We start from the raw sequence: 18958 nt of genomic DNA on the forward strand, positions 1-18958 counted from the left end.
TGACCTGAAACGTTAACTCTATTTTCTCTCCACGGATGTTGCCTGGCCTGCTGAGTTTTTCCAGCATTTTCTGTTGTTATTTAGTCAAACGTTCACATTGATTCCCATTATTTTCAATGGAACTGTTAAGTAGTTAATGGTTATTTTTGTGCCCAATAGCTTTTTCTACCTTTTTAATTTTCACACTACTGAATATGGAGAAATTAGGAGAAAATGTGTATTTAAAAGTTAAATGATCTTATTGTCATATATGATGAAATATATATTTGGATTAGGCTTGGGCCACACAAAAGCTTTTATGCAAAATCAATTTATCTCAGTCAATCCATAATTGCCATTTGGATTGGTGCATTTCTTGAATTGTACATTTCTTCAGTATACCTCATAATTTAGAGAGCATTACACTGTACAGGTGTTATATGAAGGAAATTTTATATCAGTTGAAATCTAAAAAGATCATCCTGTGCTCCTTGGGTCAAGCCCAAGCAGGCAGTGTAAGTGTTAATGCTCGCTGTGATAGAACCCCATGGTGTGTAGCTCCCCCAAACACTCCAGCTCTTACAAGAGGTCTCTGTGCTTGTTCCGCCCCTCACAGTGGGAACTTTGGAGGAAAGCATCAATCTTACCTGTCTTGACCACGAACTGCAAATTTAATGAACAGATCCTTTCTTTTGCCACATGTGCATTACTCAAACCAACAGCTTGTTTGTAAAGGGCAAAATAATTATGGCATGTAACTTAATGTGGTTCGTGACAATGCCACTGCTCACTAAGCCTGTTTGAAAATCATTCATTTACTAGGATTTTCCTCCCATAAATTTACTAAAATGTGGTTCTGCCATGTAGTACATTTTTAAAAGTCATGTAAGTGCCTCCTTGCAATCTGTTGAATAACATTTATTGAATGTGAGGAGTTTTCTGAAGCCCAGAAATGGCGCATGTGTGAGTTACAATAGCATGTGCATGTTTCCAACATCCAGCTCTGTCGGGGGCTGCTCAGCTTTCAGACAAGTGAGTACCTGTCTGAGGGGTGGAAAAGTTAACAAATGTCCCAATTGTTCTGCTGTCAGTAGGTTGTAAGGGCATAAATGGAATACATGGTGAGCTACCCCGCAATACATAGAATATTCCAGAATGAAGCAGCTATCGTTTATCCCCGGTGAATTTTTTTTGTATATTAAAAATATACTAGTTGATCTCTTGTAGTGTTGCACACGGGGTGAAGATCAAGTGTAGTCTTCAGATGAAGCGGTATTCAAAGGTAGGGAATAATTGGACCAGGGCATGCAGATTTAATTCAGTCGCTATTTCAAGTCATACTTCCTGCCCTTTTAATAGTTCCCTGGTGTTTCACACGTGAAATAAAGAGCAAGTCTAGTATTCAGACCAAGAAAGTTAGGAAGGGATGACTGGACCGGGGATGGGGAATGGGGGGATAAGGGAAAGTGTGCTGTGCCTCGGCGACATCATCCGAAAACACGACGTCAGGTTCCACACGTATGCTGATGACACCCATCTCGATCTCACCACCACCTCTTGGCCCCTCCACTGTCCCTAAATTGTCAGACTTTTGTCCGACATCCAGTACTAGATGAGCAGAGGTTTCCTCCAACTAAATATTGGGAAGACCGAGGTCCCCGCCACAAACTCCGTTCCCTAGCCACCGACTTCATCCCTCTTCCCGGCAACTGTCTGAGGCTGAACCAGACCATCCGCAACCTTGGTGTTTTATTTGACCTCGATGAGCTTCCGACCACACATCCATGCCGTTACCAAGACTACCTACTTCCACCTCTGTAACATTGCCCGACTCCGCCCCTGCCTCAGCTCATCTGCTGCTGAAACCCTCATCCATCCCTTTGCCTCTAGACTTGACTATTCCAACGCACTCCTGGCCGGCCTCCCATCTTCCACCCTCCATAAACTTAAGCTCATCCAAAACTCTGCCCATCTCCTAACTTGCACCAAGTCCTGGTTACCCATCACCCCTGTGCTCACTGACCTATATTGGCTCCCAGTCTGGCAATGCCTCCATTTTAAAATTCTGTTTTCAAATCCATCCATGGCCTTGCCCCTCCTTATCGCTGTGACCTCCTCCAGCCCTACAACTGTCTGAGATCTCTGCGCTCCTCTAAATCTGATCCCTTGTGCATCCCCTATTTTAATCACTCCACCATTGGTGGCAGTGCTTTCAGCTGCCTTGGCCCTAAACTCTGGAATTCCCTCCCTAAACCTCTCCGCCTGACTACCTCCCCCTCCTCCTTTAAGACGCTCCTTAAGATCTACACCTTTGACCAAGCTTTTGGTCATCTGTCCTATGTCAAGTTCTGTTTGATAACACTCCTGTGAAGCGCCTTGGGAGATTTTACTACATTTACAGTTGTTCAGGTGGCTGTTATATTTTGAGAAGCACAAAGCCATGATTGATGACTGAGCTTTCCATTCCAAATGTTCCTATTTGCACTTCATTTGCTTAGCACTCGAGTGGCATGAGTATCGGCGGCTTTCTGGAACAATTTTTCAGGCCGTGATTTCCTCTTCCGTCGTTCTTTTGGAGACTGAGATTTGTTTGACGAGCAAGATTTTTTTTTTCCAGCAGTTTAATTTGACAAATGACACTTTTTCCCTTAACAGGATTTCTTAACTAGGTAACAGTAGCTTGGATGATCTTTGTTACATTCATAGTGCCACCTACAGGTGTAGCACCTTTTGAAAACTTGAGACCACTTGCTGTTTTTAATATATAATAGATTATAAATTTCTATGTCCACATTTATGATATAAATGGTTTATGTAAACTTGTCACACATTTGCTAGTGTTGGCAGTACAGCATCTCCACTTGGAGGCACGTGACAAGTTGGTATAGGCAGTTTCCATTGTAAATGTGGACATAGGAATTTATAATGGAAAAATTGACAAGTACATGCAGATGCAAGACTTTAAAAAGTGTGTATGTGTGTATATATCATTTAGCAATTAAAATCCTTGCCAAAGGTTCATATAGTACTTATCCTAGCTGCAAAACCTTCTTCAAGCAGTTCTCCTCTCGTGGCTTTTAACCATTTCAGCACCATGCAAAGGCCCCATTAATACAAGATCTGTCCAAAGATTAATTTCTTAGCAGGAGCAACGTGCCCTGCTGCACAAAACCTTTACTGGAAGCTAGCTAAAAATTTAGCAATTCAAACTGATGATTTTAGAGCTCTGCTTGTGAAATACGAGTATTATTTATAGTCCAGGTTTTTAGCCAAGTGGAAATATTTCTTAAAATAATAAGTGGTAAGTGTAACAATACTCTATACCGAGAACAAAATGGAGTTGCTAAATTGTATGTCTATATCTTTTATACACAAATTTCGAACAGATCTGGCAACTCAAAACTGGGCATCCATGAGGCACTGTGGGCCATCAGCAGCAGCAGAATTGTATTCAACCACAATCTGTAACCTCATGGCCCGGCATATCCCTCACTCTACCATTACCATCAAGCCAGGAGATCAACCCTGGTTTAATGAAGAGTGCAGGAGAGCATGCCGGGAACAGCACCAGGCATACCGAAAAATGAGGTGTCAACCTGGTGAGGCTACAACACAGGACTACTTGCATGCCAAACAACGTAAGCAACATGCGATAGACAGAGCTAAGCGATCTCGCAACCATCGGATCAAATCAAAGCTCTGCAGTCCTGCCACATCCAGTCGTGAGTGGTGGTGGACAATTAAACAGTTAACAGGAGGAGGAGGCTCCAAAAATATCCCCATCCTCAATGATGGTGGAGCCCAGCACGTGAGTGCAAAAGACAAGGCTGAAGCATTTGCAACTATCTTCAGCCAGAAGTGCCGAGTGGATGATCCATCTCGGCCTCCTCCTGAGGTCCCCAGCATCACAGATGCCAGTCTTCAGCCCATTCAATTCACTCCACGTGATGTCAAGAAACGGCTGAAGATACTGGATACTGCAAAGGCTATGGGCCCTGACAACATTCTGGCAATAGTACTGAAGACTTGTGCTCCAGAACTAGCTGCACCCCTAGCCAAGCTGTTCCAGTACAGCTACAACACTGGCATCTACCTGGCAATGTGGAAAATTGCCCAAGAATATCCTGTCTACAAAAAGCAGGACAAATCCGACCCGGCCAATTACCGTCCCATCAGTCTACTCTCAATCATCAGCAAAGTGATGGAAGGTGTCGTCGACAGTGCTATCAAGCGGCACTTACTCAGCAATAACCTGCTAACTGACGCCCAGTTTGGGTTCCGCCAGGGCCACTCAGCTCCTGACCTCATTACAGCCTTGGTCCAAACATGGACAAAAAAGCTAAACTCAAGAGGTGAGGTGAGAGTGACTGCCCTTCACATCAAGGCAGCATTTGATCGAGTGTGACATCAAGGAGCCCTAGCAAAACTGAAGTCAATGGGAATCGAGGGGAAAACTCTCCATTGGTTGGAATCATACCTAGCACAAAGGAAGTTGGCTGTGGTTGTTGGAGGCCATTCATCTCAATCACATGACATCACTGCAGGAGTTCCTCAGGGCAGTGTCTTCGGCCCAACCATCTTCAGCTGTTTCATCAATGACCTTCACTCCATCATAAGGTCAGAAGTGGGGATGTTCGCTGATGATTGCACACTGTTCAGCACCATTCGAGACTCGTCAGATACTGACGCAGTCCGTGTCCATATGCAGCAAGACCTGGACAACATTCAGACTTGGGCTGACAAGTGGCAAGTAACATTCGCACCACACAAGTGCCAGGCAATGACCATCTCCAACAAGCGAGACTCTAACCATCTCCCCTTGACATTCAATGGCATTACCATTGCTGAATCCCCCACTATCAACATCCTGGGGGTTACCATTGATCAGAAACTGAACTGGACCAGCCATATAAATACTGTGGCTACAAGAGCAGGCCAGAGGCTGGGAATTCTGCGGCAAGTGTCTCACCTCCTGACTCCCCAAAGCCTTTCCACCATCTACAAGGCACAAGTCAGGAGTGTGATGGAATACTCTCCACTTGCCTGGATGAGTGCAGCTCCAACAACACTCAAGAAGCTCGACACCATTCAGGATAAAGCAGCCCGCTTGATTGGCACTCCATCCACCACCTTCAACATTCACTCTCTCCACCACTGGCGCACTGTGGCTGCAGTGTGTACCATCTACAAGATGCACTGCAGCAACTCGCCAAAGCTTCTTCAACAGCACCTTCCAAACCCGCGACCTCTACCACTTAGAAGGACAAGGGCAGCAGACGCATGGGAACATCACCACCTACAAGTTCCCCTCCAAGCCACACACCATCCTGACTTGGACCTGTATCGCCGTTCCTTCACTGTCGCTGGGCCAAAATCCTGGAACTCCCTTCCTAACGGCATTGTGAGTGTACCTACACCATATGGACTGCAGCGGTTCAAGAAGGCGGCTCACCACCATCTTCTCAAGGGCAATTAGGGATGGGCACTAAATGCAGGCCTAGCCAGTGACGCCCACATCCCATCAATGAATAAAAAAAAATATTCTTTGTGTCTGTAGTGACAGTTCCTGATTGGTCTGACGAGTTTCATTTACAACACTGGCAACCAATGAGGTTTCAGATGTGACAATCGTCAACCCAATGAGTTGTCAGATCAATCAGATGGGAGATGAGGCCCAACAAATGGATCTGGATGGGACTGGTACCAAAAACAATTCAGACGACATTACATTTCTTACTTAACCCTGAAGACTCAAATTTCCTTGTTGATGTCAGTTATATTTTTAAAGTAAAGTTACTCCAACTGAACATTGGTAACACCAATGGCAACTGTTCTGTTCCTACCATAAACTTCCCAATTCCATCCTGTTCTCAGCTGCTTGTTGAACCTGAGCCCAATTATGCCCAATCTCAGTGTCCTACTTGATGCTGAGCATTAAACTCCATATCCCACCCATCACCATGCCATCTATTTCTGATTCCATAACGACGCCTGCCTCCACTCTTGCCTCACTGTCGTCACCATTGTGGCTCTTATCAACACATCTCACCTCGGGCTCTACTTTTCCGATGCTCACATCACCAGCCTCCTGAGTTCCACTTGTACGCCTGCATATTTTCCCGTACTAGGTCATGTGTACCTGTTTTCGCCAACCTCCATTGGTTCTCTGTCTCCCAGCAAATTGATTCCAAAGTCCTTATCATTTCTAAATCCCTCCATGGCCTTGCTTCAGCCTACCAGTGCAACCTCCTCCTGTCCGATTTCCCATTTCATGCCCTCTGTTCCAACAATTCTAACCTATTGTGTGTCCCACCTTTTTTAACTGCACCATTCTCTTCCTCAACACCCATCTCTTTAATTGTAACTTTAGTCACTCTCAACTCCTGCTCAGTACCTCTTTTTGTTCCGTCCCTATTCCTCCTGCCCTCGTGCAGTAAAGTACCTTTGAATGTTTCTTTATGATAACAATGGTTTAGGTGCAAGTTGTGGAAGTCTTCTGAAGTCAGTGATATTTTAAAATAAAATTTGTGTTCAGGGTATAGGATCATGTCTGAACTTTGAGCTGTCTGAGAGGCAATCTCATAAATGGCTCAAGTGTCAGCTGCTGAGGTGTACTCATTTTATTTTTTTTTAAAAACTTTATTTGTGAACAGTGCCAAGGAAGGTTTGCTGTTTATAAATTTTCTGTTTTCTGCTTTTAGATCACTTGCCATCGCACTTCCCTTTCAGCTAAGAAGATGGAACAATGCAGGCGAGTAGTGCACAAATGGCAGACCTTAATCTAGAATTGGACTATCAGTCCTTTTTGCGAGAGCTGGGGTTCCTCTTTTTTCGCCCTCCCTGGGCTGATTTCAGTATTATCTGTTATCTTAGGAGTGCAGCAGGCTAGGCAAGTGAGTCTACTGATTGTTTGAACATTGCACTGATTGGTAATCCTCAACTTCAACCCTGCATCACTTTTGACCATATGCCATATTATTCTGCTCCTTAATTAGATTGCTAATACATATTGGTTTTTTGTCATTATCTACAGGGGACCAAAGTGTGGAATGAATGTTGGGAGTATCCCAAGACACAGAAGCCTATATTTTCCTTTAGCTGTGATCACTGACATTAAGTTGGTGGGGCCTGTTTGACCCACAGCTGACCCCAGCAAATTTCCCAGAATCAGTCAAATTTTGGGCAAGCTTCCAACAGGATTTCTTTCTGCACTATTGGGGTAGGGGGAGAAGAGATACAGGAAGTGTTTGCCTCTGCAGGTGTCTGTCAGGCAGCCTTATTTAAAAGAAAATAACAACTGTCCTGATGCAGTGTAAATTTGCCATTTCATTGTGCTACAATCCATCAGTCATCCTGCCTCCTTGTGTATATTGTGGCAGAACCACTGACTCTGGCTAACTGTATATAATTCTCTTTAACGATGTTCTAACACCAGCCTTAACCTGTACTATTGTGTTAGGCATTACTGTGTTTTGTATATAGAGTTTGCATGTACGGGGCGTGGCCCCTTTAAGAGAGCGCGGGAAAACGCGGGCAAATGCGATGACGTCACGTCGCAAACCACGGGACCGCCCAGGCAGTCCTCGTGGCCTCTCCGTTGAGTAAAGACCTGTTTAATTGTTCTCTGGTGTCGATCTCAGTTATTCGTAAGAATTTGTTAATTCCTACAATATAACCTTTTGGAGCTGTTTGTCATCCCTTAGCAATGCTGGACACCTGTTGAATACAGGTGCTCTTTATGCCCAGCTGCAGTGGTAATGATGGAAAAAACGACGTCAGACTTTACTGTCATTATTGCTTAACTTGGGTGGGCACTCCTGGGGTTTCTATCACTTGGTAGAAATGTAAGGCGCCACACAAATGGATTAAGGTCCAGTGTAATGGGTTCCCACCCATTATTCTGCCCTGTGACGGCACTAAAGTTAGAGTAAAGAGGAGGACTCCTTTCTCATTAGTGCTCTCATCATTGACCTCTGCTTTCCAAGCCATGTTGCAATTAGTAGTTTGTCCACAACCAGCTCTTAGTACAAAAATGGGAGCTGATGAGTACCATCACGAACTGTTGATTCCGTTCTCCTAAGGCTGTCACTTTCAACAACCAGCCAACTGTACTATCAGCTTCCCTTAGCTACTGTTTTAGTTTGCCCATCTAACCCATTCCTGCTGCCCCTTCTCAAATGAGGGCTGATTGTGTGCCATGCTGCTGCTATAGTCGGATAGACCCACTGTAATTTCATTATGTACCCCTGGTGTAGATTATAGGCTTTTCTATGGCAGCCAGTGCTGATGATAGATCCATGATTGACTGACCAGACTAACCAAATATTGTGATTTATGGAACAGGATTGGTCCCGATTTAAGTAGTAGTGGCATACCAATACACCTGATGTACTACATTGCTTCGCTGTGGCTCAGTGGGAAGCACCCTTGCCTCTGAGTCAGAAGGTTGAGTTCAAATCCCACTCCAGAGACTTGAGCACAAAATCTAGGCTGACATTCATTCCAGTACAGTACTGATAGTGCAGCGCTCCGTCGGAGGTGCCACCTTTCAGATCAGATGTTAAACAGAGGGCCCACCTGCCCTCGCGGGTGGATGTAAAAGATCCCATAGCACTATTTTGAAGACGAGCAGGGGAGTTATCCCCGCTGTCCTAGCCAGTATTTATCCCTCAATCAAAAACGGATTATCTGATCATTAGCGCATTGCTGTTTCTGGGAGCTTGCTGTGTGCAAATTGGCTGCCGCGTTTCCTACATTACAACAGTGAAGTCATTGGCTGTAAAGCGTTTTGGGACGTCTCTCTCCTTTCTTTCTCCTCTCTCTCTTGCTTGCTCTCTTTCTCCTCGCTTGCTTGCTTTCTTTCTCTCTCTCGCTTTCTTTCTCTCTCCTCTCTCGCTTTCTTTCTCTCTCCTCTCTCTCGCCCTCTTGCTCGCCCTCTCGCTCGCCCCCCCCGCCTCTCGCTCTCGCTCTTGCTTTGCCATTGTCCCAGTTTTCTACTGATAACTGATGATTGGTAGAAATGAAACAGAAAGGGGAGGTGATTTGGAAATAAAGTTGGTGACATTATGTGACAGGATTGCAATAACCTTGGATTGCACCTTGGGTTTCCTTCTCACTCGCACACCCAACTCCTCCGTCCCCCTGAAGTGGAATGCCAATCAAGGCTAGGATTGAACCACTTTGACCAAGCTTTTGGTCACCCTTTCCAATCTCTCCACCTTTTGGTTTGGCATCTATTTTATCCCTTATGCCTCTATGAAGTGTTTTGGGATGTTTCCAACATTAGAGGTGCTAAATAAATGCAACTTGTGGGAAGTCGAGGGCTTTTTCTGTGAACCAGTTTGTAGTGTTCTAGCATTGGACTGTATCCAACAAGCTCCACAACAGAGTGCTCAGACTACAGTTTCCACCCAGATTCCTCACATAGTGAATCCCGCTTTCAGTTGAAGTTCAAACGTCTCTCTAGCACTACCTTTTTTATAAAGCAGCACTTGCAGAACCTGTGGTGCTGGAAATGATGCATGGTGTGGAAACCATGCGGGGGAAAGAATGGGTGAGGAAAAACTATCCACAATCGGTGTTAATTTCTGACATTTTAAACCTTAAGGCAAGTAGGTAACACAGTGGTCACAACAATTCAGTGAGGGTGTGAATCAACCAAATGGCAGCAGTCAGCTGCACAAATGAGCAGGCAATACAATTGTTGTATTTCCAACAATTTCTGTTTTCATGACCGAGGGAAATGTGGTCCCACTTGTTCTGCTTTGATACCATGCAGATCTGATCCTGGTGTTGAGGAAACCTCAGAGTCTTTTGCTTGACACCTTAGGAGGTGCAGCTTGTCATAGTGTCCTTCAACAGAAGCAGTGTGTCTGGCCTCATTCATTGACAATGCCTGTAGCAATGATTTGGCAGATAGTCTGCAAATGGGGATGCATGGAGACGGCAGTGCTCCACAGCAAGGAGCAGCATTCCAGGGCATCAGAGGCCCTTGACAGCCCATTGATACCTGTGAGGGGAAGTTCCTTTCATAACATGAATCCTTCACAAAGTTTAGAACGAAGAGACAATAATTCACATAGCCACTTACCGGCCAAGGAACCCCTGGTTCTTGGATGTCTTAATATTTATGTTAATTGGCCATTAGAATTCCAAAAGGGCACAATTGTCTGATGTGGTTGGAAGTCCACATCTTGGTTTTTAAATGATGACATTGTTCTTGAGAGGGGGCACCTAGTGGAACGCAATTTCCACCATTATTTGCTCCTTACAACATGTCTAGGATCCAACAAAGCTGTCCCCTTGAAGGTTTATAAGTTTTATTTATATGTTAAATAAATCCTTTATCAATGTTCACTGTTACTTTGTTGCCTATGAATTATTAATGTTTGCTCAGTGATGGATTAAACTTCATATCCTACTGTAGCCCCAGTATGCATACTAATTACTCATGCTGAAGGGCTTAACCGTGCCCATGATTGACTGACTAGTGTTGGTTGTTTTCTGGCTCTCATCCTGGCTGTCTAGCACTGTAACCCTCCTGAAACAGTCACTTTCCAGCCTTAATAACTAATCATACCACACCGATGTCAAGCTTGGATTGACTCCAACATGGTGCCTGCAGACCTCCTGAATGGAGGTATCTGTTCTATGAAAGAAAAAAGGGGCGGGGAGAAGAACCAAGAAAAAAACTTTGTTCATTCTGATCTCCCAATGTAGAGATTTTACATTTTTTGGAATTGCTGAATAAGTAAGCCTCGAAGAATTTAAGAAATAAATGAAGGGATCCAACACCTCTGCATGATGATTTTGTGTTGGAGACAGTTCTAAATTTGCAAACTACATAAAGTGTACAGAGAAAATCCTTTCCCTAGCAAGTTTAACCAGTGAATAGCTGAGCCATACAGACCTACAAGGGTCCCAAGTTTGATCCCTAATGCTCTGTGTTTGCAGATCTCGGTCTAGGTGGTAGTAGGACATGTGACCTGTGCCAGAGAGAGGGTAAATCAGGGGAATCACTCCAAGGTACATTGCAATCCGAATCTATAATTAATGAACCATTTAAAAAGTTGGGTGCAGGTCTGATAGGCACCCTACCAATCACGATTAACTGATTGAATAAATACATCTTGACAATGGTGAACTATGCATCCAGGTATCCACATGCCATAGGGCTCAACTCCATGGAGGTAGATATTTTTTTATTTGTTTTTATCGGATGTGTGCGGCACTGTCAAGGCCAGCATTTATTGCCCATCCCTAATTGCCCTATGTAGTTGAGTATGAGCTCAAGTTGATGGAGAACTTAATGACTTTCACAGAACACAGTTTGAAGAATCTGGAGCAGAACTACCAGAAAGTCTGGCACAACTGCAGTGCAAGAAGCTAACCGTATGAGTAGGCTCGAGATTGCTAGTGTTGCTGCCAGTGAGGTGAACTGAGTTCCAGACACCCTAGTGGAAAAGTGCAGTGATGCAAATTAGGTAGTCAAGTTACCATCCTGACAATATAAGCAGCAGGTGTACCATGTGAATAAGTTGAAACCTTACCTTGATCACGATAAGTTGGGCTTGTGTAGCCTTTTTTGCCTAGAGGCAGGTGAAGTTGATGACACAATTGATTTTGGTAACCAAGAATAAAGGTGATTCCTCAGTGGGGAAGATCGCTATAGCTGTCCAGTTATTACCTGCCTAGAGAGAGCAGACTGAGGAGTTGTTAGTTTTCAGCCCAGGCAGGAAATGGGTACCAATCTGCCAACATGCATATCCAGTCCTATTCTGCATACGAGAGTGCATAAAGAAGCGAGTGCGGCAGATTAGGGCTTATTTATCTTTCACCGAGCTTCTCGGCCTTGCATCGAGTCCTCATTCCAAAGCAGGATAATAAACCTATTTTTGAGTGGATTATCAGACCTAATGACCTGACGGTAGCTAATATATATCCTATGCTTCATATGGAGCAGATTCTTGTGAAGTTAGGGGATTGTAAGCATCTGACAATGCTCGACCTGACCAGAGGTGATGAGGCCATAGCATATCCCTGCCACAAACTCTGTTTTCTAGCCACCAGCTCCATCTCTCTCCTTGGCCACTGTCTGAGGCTGAACCAGACCATTTGCAACCTTGGTATCCTATTTGACCCTGAGCTATGCTTTAAACCCCATATCGTCTCCATCACCAAGACCACCCACTTCCACCTCCGTAACATTGTTTGTCTCCGCCCCGCCTCAGTTCATCTGCTGCTGGAGCCCTCATCCATCCCTTTTTTACCTCTAGACTCAACTATTCCAATGCTCTTCTGGCCGACCTCCCATCTTGCACCCTTTGTAAACTTGAGCTCATCCAAAACTCTGCTGCCTGGATCTTAACTCACACCAAGTCCCGTTCATCCATCAACCCTGTGCATGCTGACCTATATTGGCTTCTGGTCTGACAGCGCCTCCATTTTAAAATTTTCATCCTTGTTTTCAAATCCCACCATCTCCTTGCCCTCCCTCTTTATCTTTGTAACTTCCTCCAGCCCTACATCCCTCCCAGATATCTGCGCTCCTCCAATTCTAGCCTCTTGCACATCCCTGATTTTAGTCACTCCACCATTGGCAGCCATGACTTCCGCTGCCAAGGCCCTAAGCTCTGGAATTCCTTCCCTGAACCCCTCTGCATCTCTACCTCTCCTCCTATAAGTCGCTCCTTAAAACCTACATCTTTAACCAAGCTTTTGGTCATATGCCCTAATATCCCCTTGTGGGGCTGAGTGTCACATTTAGTTTGATAACACTCCTGTGAAGCGCCTTGGTATATTACTACATTAAAGGTTTTATATGAATGCTTGTTGTTGTTGTGTTGCATGAGTTTGCAGTCATGACTTTTGGGGTGAAAAATGCTTAAGCTTTATTCCCAGGAGCTGGGCATTGTTTCAAAATACCTTGTAATTTAGTGCGTTGTACTTTCCATATCTTTGTAATTTAGCAGAAATGTAGCCTTAACTTTCATCATCCACTTGCATTTTATGACAATATACAGTGCATTTGTAAAAGTGAATATTAAAAATAAATGTACACAATGAGTAGTGAGTGGCATAATTGATATTCAACCTTTATCAATGAAAAAATCATTTCTCTCCTTTAAATTTCTGTACCCCCCCCCCACCCCACCACTCCATGGGAAACTCTCCTGCTATGAAAATAAGCAAGCAACCTCTGCTAATATTCTATAACTGATGTCAGTCTGCATGAGAGCAACTTGTGTTAATTTGCCGTGTGGTTGTTTTTCCTTTTCGTCCCTGTGTGAAGAAGCACCTTGTCTCAACTTGACATCTCCCCAATAACTCATTGAAGACAAGCGTCTCCCCATGTAGGGAACTGGGACCACAACATTTGTCTCACTACTGCAGAGTACAGGGCATTAGATGATCAGTATTTTATTGCGCCAGACATAACAGCAAGAGTTTTTTTTAAACTGCAATGTGGTTTACATTTTCTTAAGCAAAATTACTGCTAAAAAGGCACATTCAAATATTACATGAGAGTCGGTGCATTTGTCACAGTGAGTTTAAATGTTTTTATAAATCCAGTGGCGGACACACTCTGTTATATTAGGGAAGTAGTTGGAATGCTGGAAATTTTTTATTGAAGGCTGGCATTGAAACTGTGGTGTACAGTCACATTTCATCATTAATTCAGTGAGTTGGCAAAGTGGCTTTTGTGGGGGTGTATTCTGAAAGTTTGAACTTTACTGACTACAGGAAACCACCTCTGGGACCAGCAAATGGCTTGTTGTAAGAAGAGGATTGTAATAGAGTTTGTTATAATTACATTTGACTGTATCTGAAACAAAAGAAACTGTGTTTCAGTTATATACCATTAAACTTCCTTCAGCCATGTTTCAGCATTTGCCCTTCACTCTTCCAACTCTAGCCCCTTTTGCACGCCTCCTCCCTCTGCTTCACATTCAATGGTAGAGCACAGAGCAGGATTTAAAGGGAGTGTACTTAACCATGTGTTTTATTTGGGAATTTGGAAAGAGTGGGAATTTCTGGTAAGTATTGGGTAAGTAGTTGATGTAAAAAGTGAAATTTAGTTTAACATTTTGATTTTAACCTCAAACTTTAAAAACAGTAGTTAACAGAAACTGCCAGATAGTGGCAGTTAACTGTCAGTCAGCTGTAAGTGTTTGTCTTGAATAGGTGCTAATCACCAGCAGCAGGGGTGCCGAGTCAACACTTGTAAATTGGGTGAGGCTCCTAGAGTATAAGAGTAAACCGGTCTACAGAGCGGGATTGAAACAGAGTGTACCTAAACAGAGTGTTTTATTTGGGAATTTGGAAAGAGTGGGAATTCGGAGAAGAGAGGGAAGGAGTTGCTGCTTTTTGCCTACACTACTTGTAGTGCTTTGTGTTACAGGTAGATATTTAATTTCAGTATCCATAACTTAATCTAGATCAAGTAGGTAGTCAATAAATTACACTGTAAACTAAGTTACCTAATTACAAATTTAATTAAATAAAACAAGGTCATATAGGGATGGCAGTGCAAGTGGTGTGCCACAACTGCAGCTTGTGGGAGTTTGTGGAGAGCATTGTGATCCCAGACAACCACGTTTGCAGTAAGTGCCTGCATCTTGAGGAACTTCAGCTCAAGAGTTTTTGAGCGGGAGTCTGAGGTGCAGACATTGCGGGCATCAGGAATGGGGAGAGTTACCTGGACACTTTGATCCTGGAGGCAGTTACACCTCTTAGGTAGTAGTACAGGTCTGGTTAGTGGTCAGGGACAGGAGGGTATGACTGCAACTCAGGCAGGTAAGGGGACCCCAGGTGCAGTGCTGGAGGAGCCTCAGCCTTTGCCCTTGTCCAACAGGTATGAGGTTCTTGCTGCCTGTGTGAATGAGGGAAAAGCCTGAAGGATGGATGAGCAAGCTGACCATAGCACCATGGCGCAGGAGGCCATTCAAGTGTGGGAAGTGAAAGGGAATGTAGTTGTGGTAGGGGACAGTATAGTCAGGGGGACAGATACTGTTCTCTGCAGCCACGACCGAGAGTTCCAAAGGTTGTGTTGCCTACCAGGGTTAAAGACATCTCCTCACGGCTGGAGGAGAACTTGGAGTGGGAGGGGGAGGATCCAATTGTCGTGGTCCACGTAGGTACCAACGACATAGGTAGAACTAGGACTGAGGTTCTGCTGAGGGAGTTTGAGGAGCTCTGATCCAAATTAAAAAGCAGAACCTCAAAGGTAATAATCTCTGGATTATTACCTGAGCCACGTGCAAATTGGCATAGGGACAAAGAGATTCGAGGTTTAAATGCGTCGTTCAAAGAGTGGTGTGGGAAGAAGGGGTTTTAGTTCATGGGGAACTGGCATCAGTACTGGGGAAAGAGGGAGCTGTTCCATTGGGACGGGCTCCACTTAAACCGGGCTGGGACCAGTGTCCTGGCGAACCTAATAACTAGGACAGTAGACAGGGCTTTAAACTAATTAATGCGGGGTGGGAGGATTCAGGAAAGAGTAAATTTAAAAGCAGCGAGAGAAATGTCAAGGCTCTGGAGCAGAGTAGAGTTTTGGGAAAAAATAAGCAGAGGAGTGGGTCAGGAAGGGACAGAGAGAGTAACAAAGGTAATAAGGCATCAGTTACTAAGGTGACCGGGGAAAAATAGAAATAAGTCCAAGCTAAAGGCACTATATCTGAATGCGTGAAGCATTCGCAACAAACTAGATGAATTAATAGCGCAGTTAGCGATTAATAGGTTTGATCTAATAGCTACTACGGAGACGTGGTTGCAATGTGACCAAGGTTGGGAACTAAATATTCCAGGATACTTAACTTTTAGAAGCGATAGGCAAAATGGAAAAGGAGGAGGGATAGCCCTGATAATAAAGGATGGGATACAGACAGTAGAGAGGAAGGATCTTAGCTCTGAAAATCAAGAAGTAGAATCAGTTTGAGTGGAGCTACGAAACAGCGCGGGGCAGAAAACCTTGGTGGGAGTTGTTTATAGGCCCCCAAACAGTAGTTTTAATGTGTAAAGCAGAGTATAAATCAGGAAATTAGAGGCGCATGTAACGAGGGTAATACAGTAATCATGGGGGACTTTAATCTACATATTTGCAGTAATAGTATGGAGGACGAATTCATGGAATGTATGCAAGATAGTTTTCTAGATCAGTATGTTGAGGAACCAACTCAGGAACAGGCTATTTTAGGTCTAGTATTGTGCAACGAGAAAGGGTTAATTAATAACCTTGTAGTAAAGGGGCCTTTAGGGAAGAGTGACCATAATATGATAGAATTTTATATTGAGTTTGAAAGCAATTTAGTTAAATCCAAAACTAGGGTCTTGAATCTAAACAAAACAAATTATGTAGGTATGAGGGGCGAGTTGGCTAAGGTAGATTGGGAAACTACATTAAAAGGTTTGACGCTAGACAAGCAATGGCTAGCATTTAATGAATTAATACATAATTTACAACAAATATACATTCCTTTTAAGGCACAAAAGCCCCACAGGAAAAGTGGTCCAACCGTGGCTAACAAGAGAAGTTAAAGATAGTATTAGATCAAAGGAAGAGGCTTACAATGTTGCCAAAAAAAAGTAGTAAGCCTGAGGATTGGGAGGACTTTAGAATTCAGCAAAGGAGGACCAAGAAATTGATAAAGAAAGGGAAAATAGAATGAGTGTAAACTAGCAAGAGACATAAAAACAGACTGTAAAAGCTTCTATAGGTATGTAAAAAGGAAAAGATTAGCGAAAGTAAATGTGAGTCCCTTACAGACTGAGACAGGAGAAATTATAACGGGGAATAAGGAAATGGCAGAGAAATTAAACAAATACTTTGTGTCTGTCTTCACAGAAGAAGATGCAAAAAACTTCCTGGAAATAGTGGAGAACCAAGGGTCCAGCAAGAATGAGGAACTGAAAGAAATTAGTATTAGTAAAAAAACAGTACTGGAGAAATTAATGCGACTGAAAGCCGATAAATCCACTGGACCTGATGACCTACATCCTATGGTTTTGAAAGAGGTGGCTATAGAGAAAGTGGATGCATTGGTTGTCATTTTCCAAAATACCATAAATTCTAGAACGGTTCCCGCGGATTGGAAGGTAGCAAATATCACCCCACTGTTTAAGAAAGAGGGGGGGGGAGAAAACGGGGAACTACAGACCAGTTAGCCTGATATTCTAGCATTTTGCCTACTACTAATATTATTAAGGATGTGGTAACAAGGCACTTAGAAAATAATAATAGGATTGAGTAGAGTCAGCAAGGATTTATGTGAAAGGGAAATCATGTTTGACGAATATGTTCGAGTTTTTTGAGGTTGTAATTAGCAGAATAGATAAGAGGGAACCAGTGGATGTGGTATGTTTGGATTTTCAGAAGGTATTCCATAAGGTGCCACACAAGAGGTTATTAAACAAAATTAGGGCTCATGGGATTGGGGGTAATGTACTAGCATGGATTGAGGATTGGTTAATGGACAGAAAACAGAGAGTAGGAATAAACGGGTCATTTTTGGGTTGGCAGGCTGTAACTAATGGGGTACTGCAAGGATCAGTGCTTGGGCCTCAGCTATTCACAATCTACATCAATGAGCTGGATGAGGGGACCAAATGTAATTTATCCAAGTTTGCTGACGATACAAAGCTGGGTGGGAATGTAAGTTGTGGGGAGGATGCAAAGAGGCTTTAAGGTGATATAGACAGGCTAAGTCAGTGGGAAAGAACATAGCAAATGGAATATAATGTGGAGAAATGTGAAGTTATCCACTTTGGTAGGAAAAATAGAAAAGCGGAGTATTTTTTCAATGGCGAGAGAGTGGGAAATGTTGGTCTTCAGAGAGACCTGGCTGTCCTTGTACATGAATCATTGAAAGTTAACATGGAGGAGGTACAGCAAGCAATTAGGAAAGCAAATGGTATATTGGTCTTTATTACAAGAGGATTTGAGTAAAGACATCTTGTTGCAATTATATAGGACCCTGGTGAGAGCACACTTGGAGTATTGTGTACAGTTTTGGTCTCCTTACCTAAGGAAGGATATACTTGCCTTAGAAGGAGTGCAATGAAGGTTCACCAGACTGATTCTTGGAATGGGGGGATTGTCCTGAGGACAGATTGAGTAGACTAGGCTTATATTCTCTAGAGTTTAGAAGAATGAGAGGTGATCTCATTGAAACATGCAAAATTCTTACAGGGCTTGACAGGGTAGATGCAGTGAGGATGTTTCGCATGGCTGGGGAGTCTAGAACCAGGGGTCACAGTCTCAGAATAAGGGGTTGGCCATTTAGGACTGAGATGAGGAGAAATTTCTTCACTCAAAGGGTGGTGAATCTTTGGAATTCCTTACCCCAGAGGGCTGTGGAGGCTCACTCGTTTAAGTATATTCAAGGCAGAGAACGATAGATTTTTGAATATTAAGGGAATCAAGGGATATGGGGATAGTGGAGTTGAGGTAGAAGATCAGCCATGATCTTATTGAATGGTGGAGCAGGCTCGAGGGACCAAATGGCCTTCTCCTGCTCCTATTTCTTATGTTCTAAGAAGCTTCAGCCATCTCATCCCCATGCTATGAAACGCTCTCCCTAAAATACTCCATCTTGATATCTAACTCCCCTCCTCAAAACCTACCTATTTCATTTTGCTTTTGCTCACCATCCCTAACCCTTCTCCCAAACTGCTCAATGTCTGATTATTTTTGCCTCAGTGAACCACTTTAGGACATTTTCGTAGAATGATACAGCACAGGAGCCATTCAGCCCATCGTGTGGTCGGAGGCGTACCAGAAGAATACAAAACAATATCCGGGGGAAAAAAATCCAAACTTAATAAACTCTGAAGTTTCGGACTTCATGTCCTGGGCCTGCCTGCGTAAAGGCCCATGGATCCCAGGGGCGCGTGCAGTTCGCAAGCGTCCCAGGGATCACTTGGGCCCAGTCAACCAATCAAAATGGGGGATTCCTATGAATCTCTATCTATGGCCTTGGCA

At 43.7% G+C, this 18958-nt stretch overlaps 1 protein-coding gene across 2 annotated transcripts in view; it reads left to right on the forward strand.

Annotated features, from left to right (window-relative positions):
- The window catches only part of wars2 (tryptophanyl tRNA synthetase 2, mitochondrial), an 81221-nt gene that overhangs the window by 34619 nt on the left and 27644 nt on the right, over window positions 1-18958 (forward strand). Inside the window, exon 2 of one of the 2 annotated variants that reach the window (XM_086006803.1) lies at window positions 6681-6730. The exons of the other annotated variant lie outside the window; for it this stretch is intronic. Coding sequence (XP_085862929.1) covers window positions 6725-6730 — 6 coding nt within the window. The 5' untranslated portion in view covers window positions 6681-6724. The remainder of the gene's footprint in view (window positions 1-6680; window positions 6731-18958) is intronic. 2 annotated transcript variants of the gene reach the window in all.

This window comes from Somniosus microcephalus, chromosome 14 (assembly GCF_052327205.1).
Source record: "Somniosus microcephalus isolate GS21.2 chromosome 14, FLI_Smic_1.0, whole genome shotgun sequence".
Classification (NCBI taxonomy): Eukaryota; Metazoa; Chordata; class Chondrichthyes; order Squaliformes; family Somniosidae; genus Somniosus; species Somniosus microcephalus.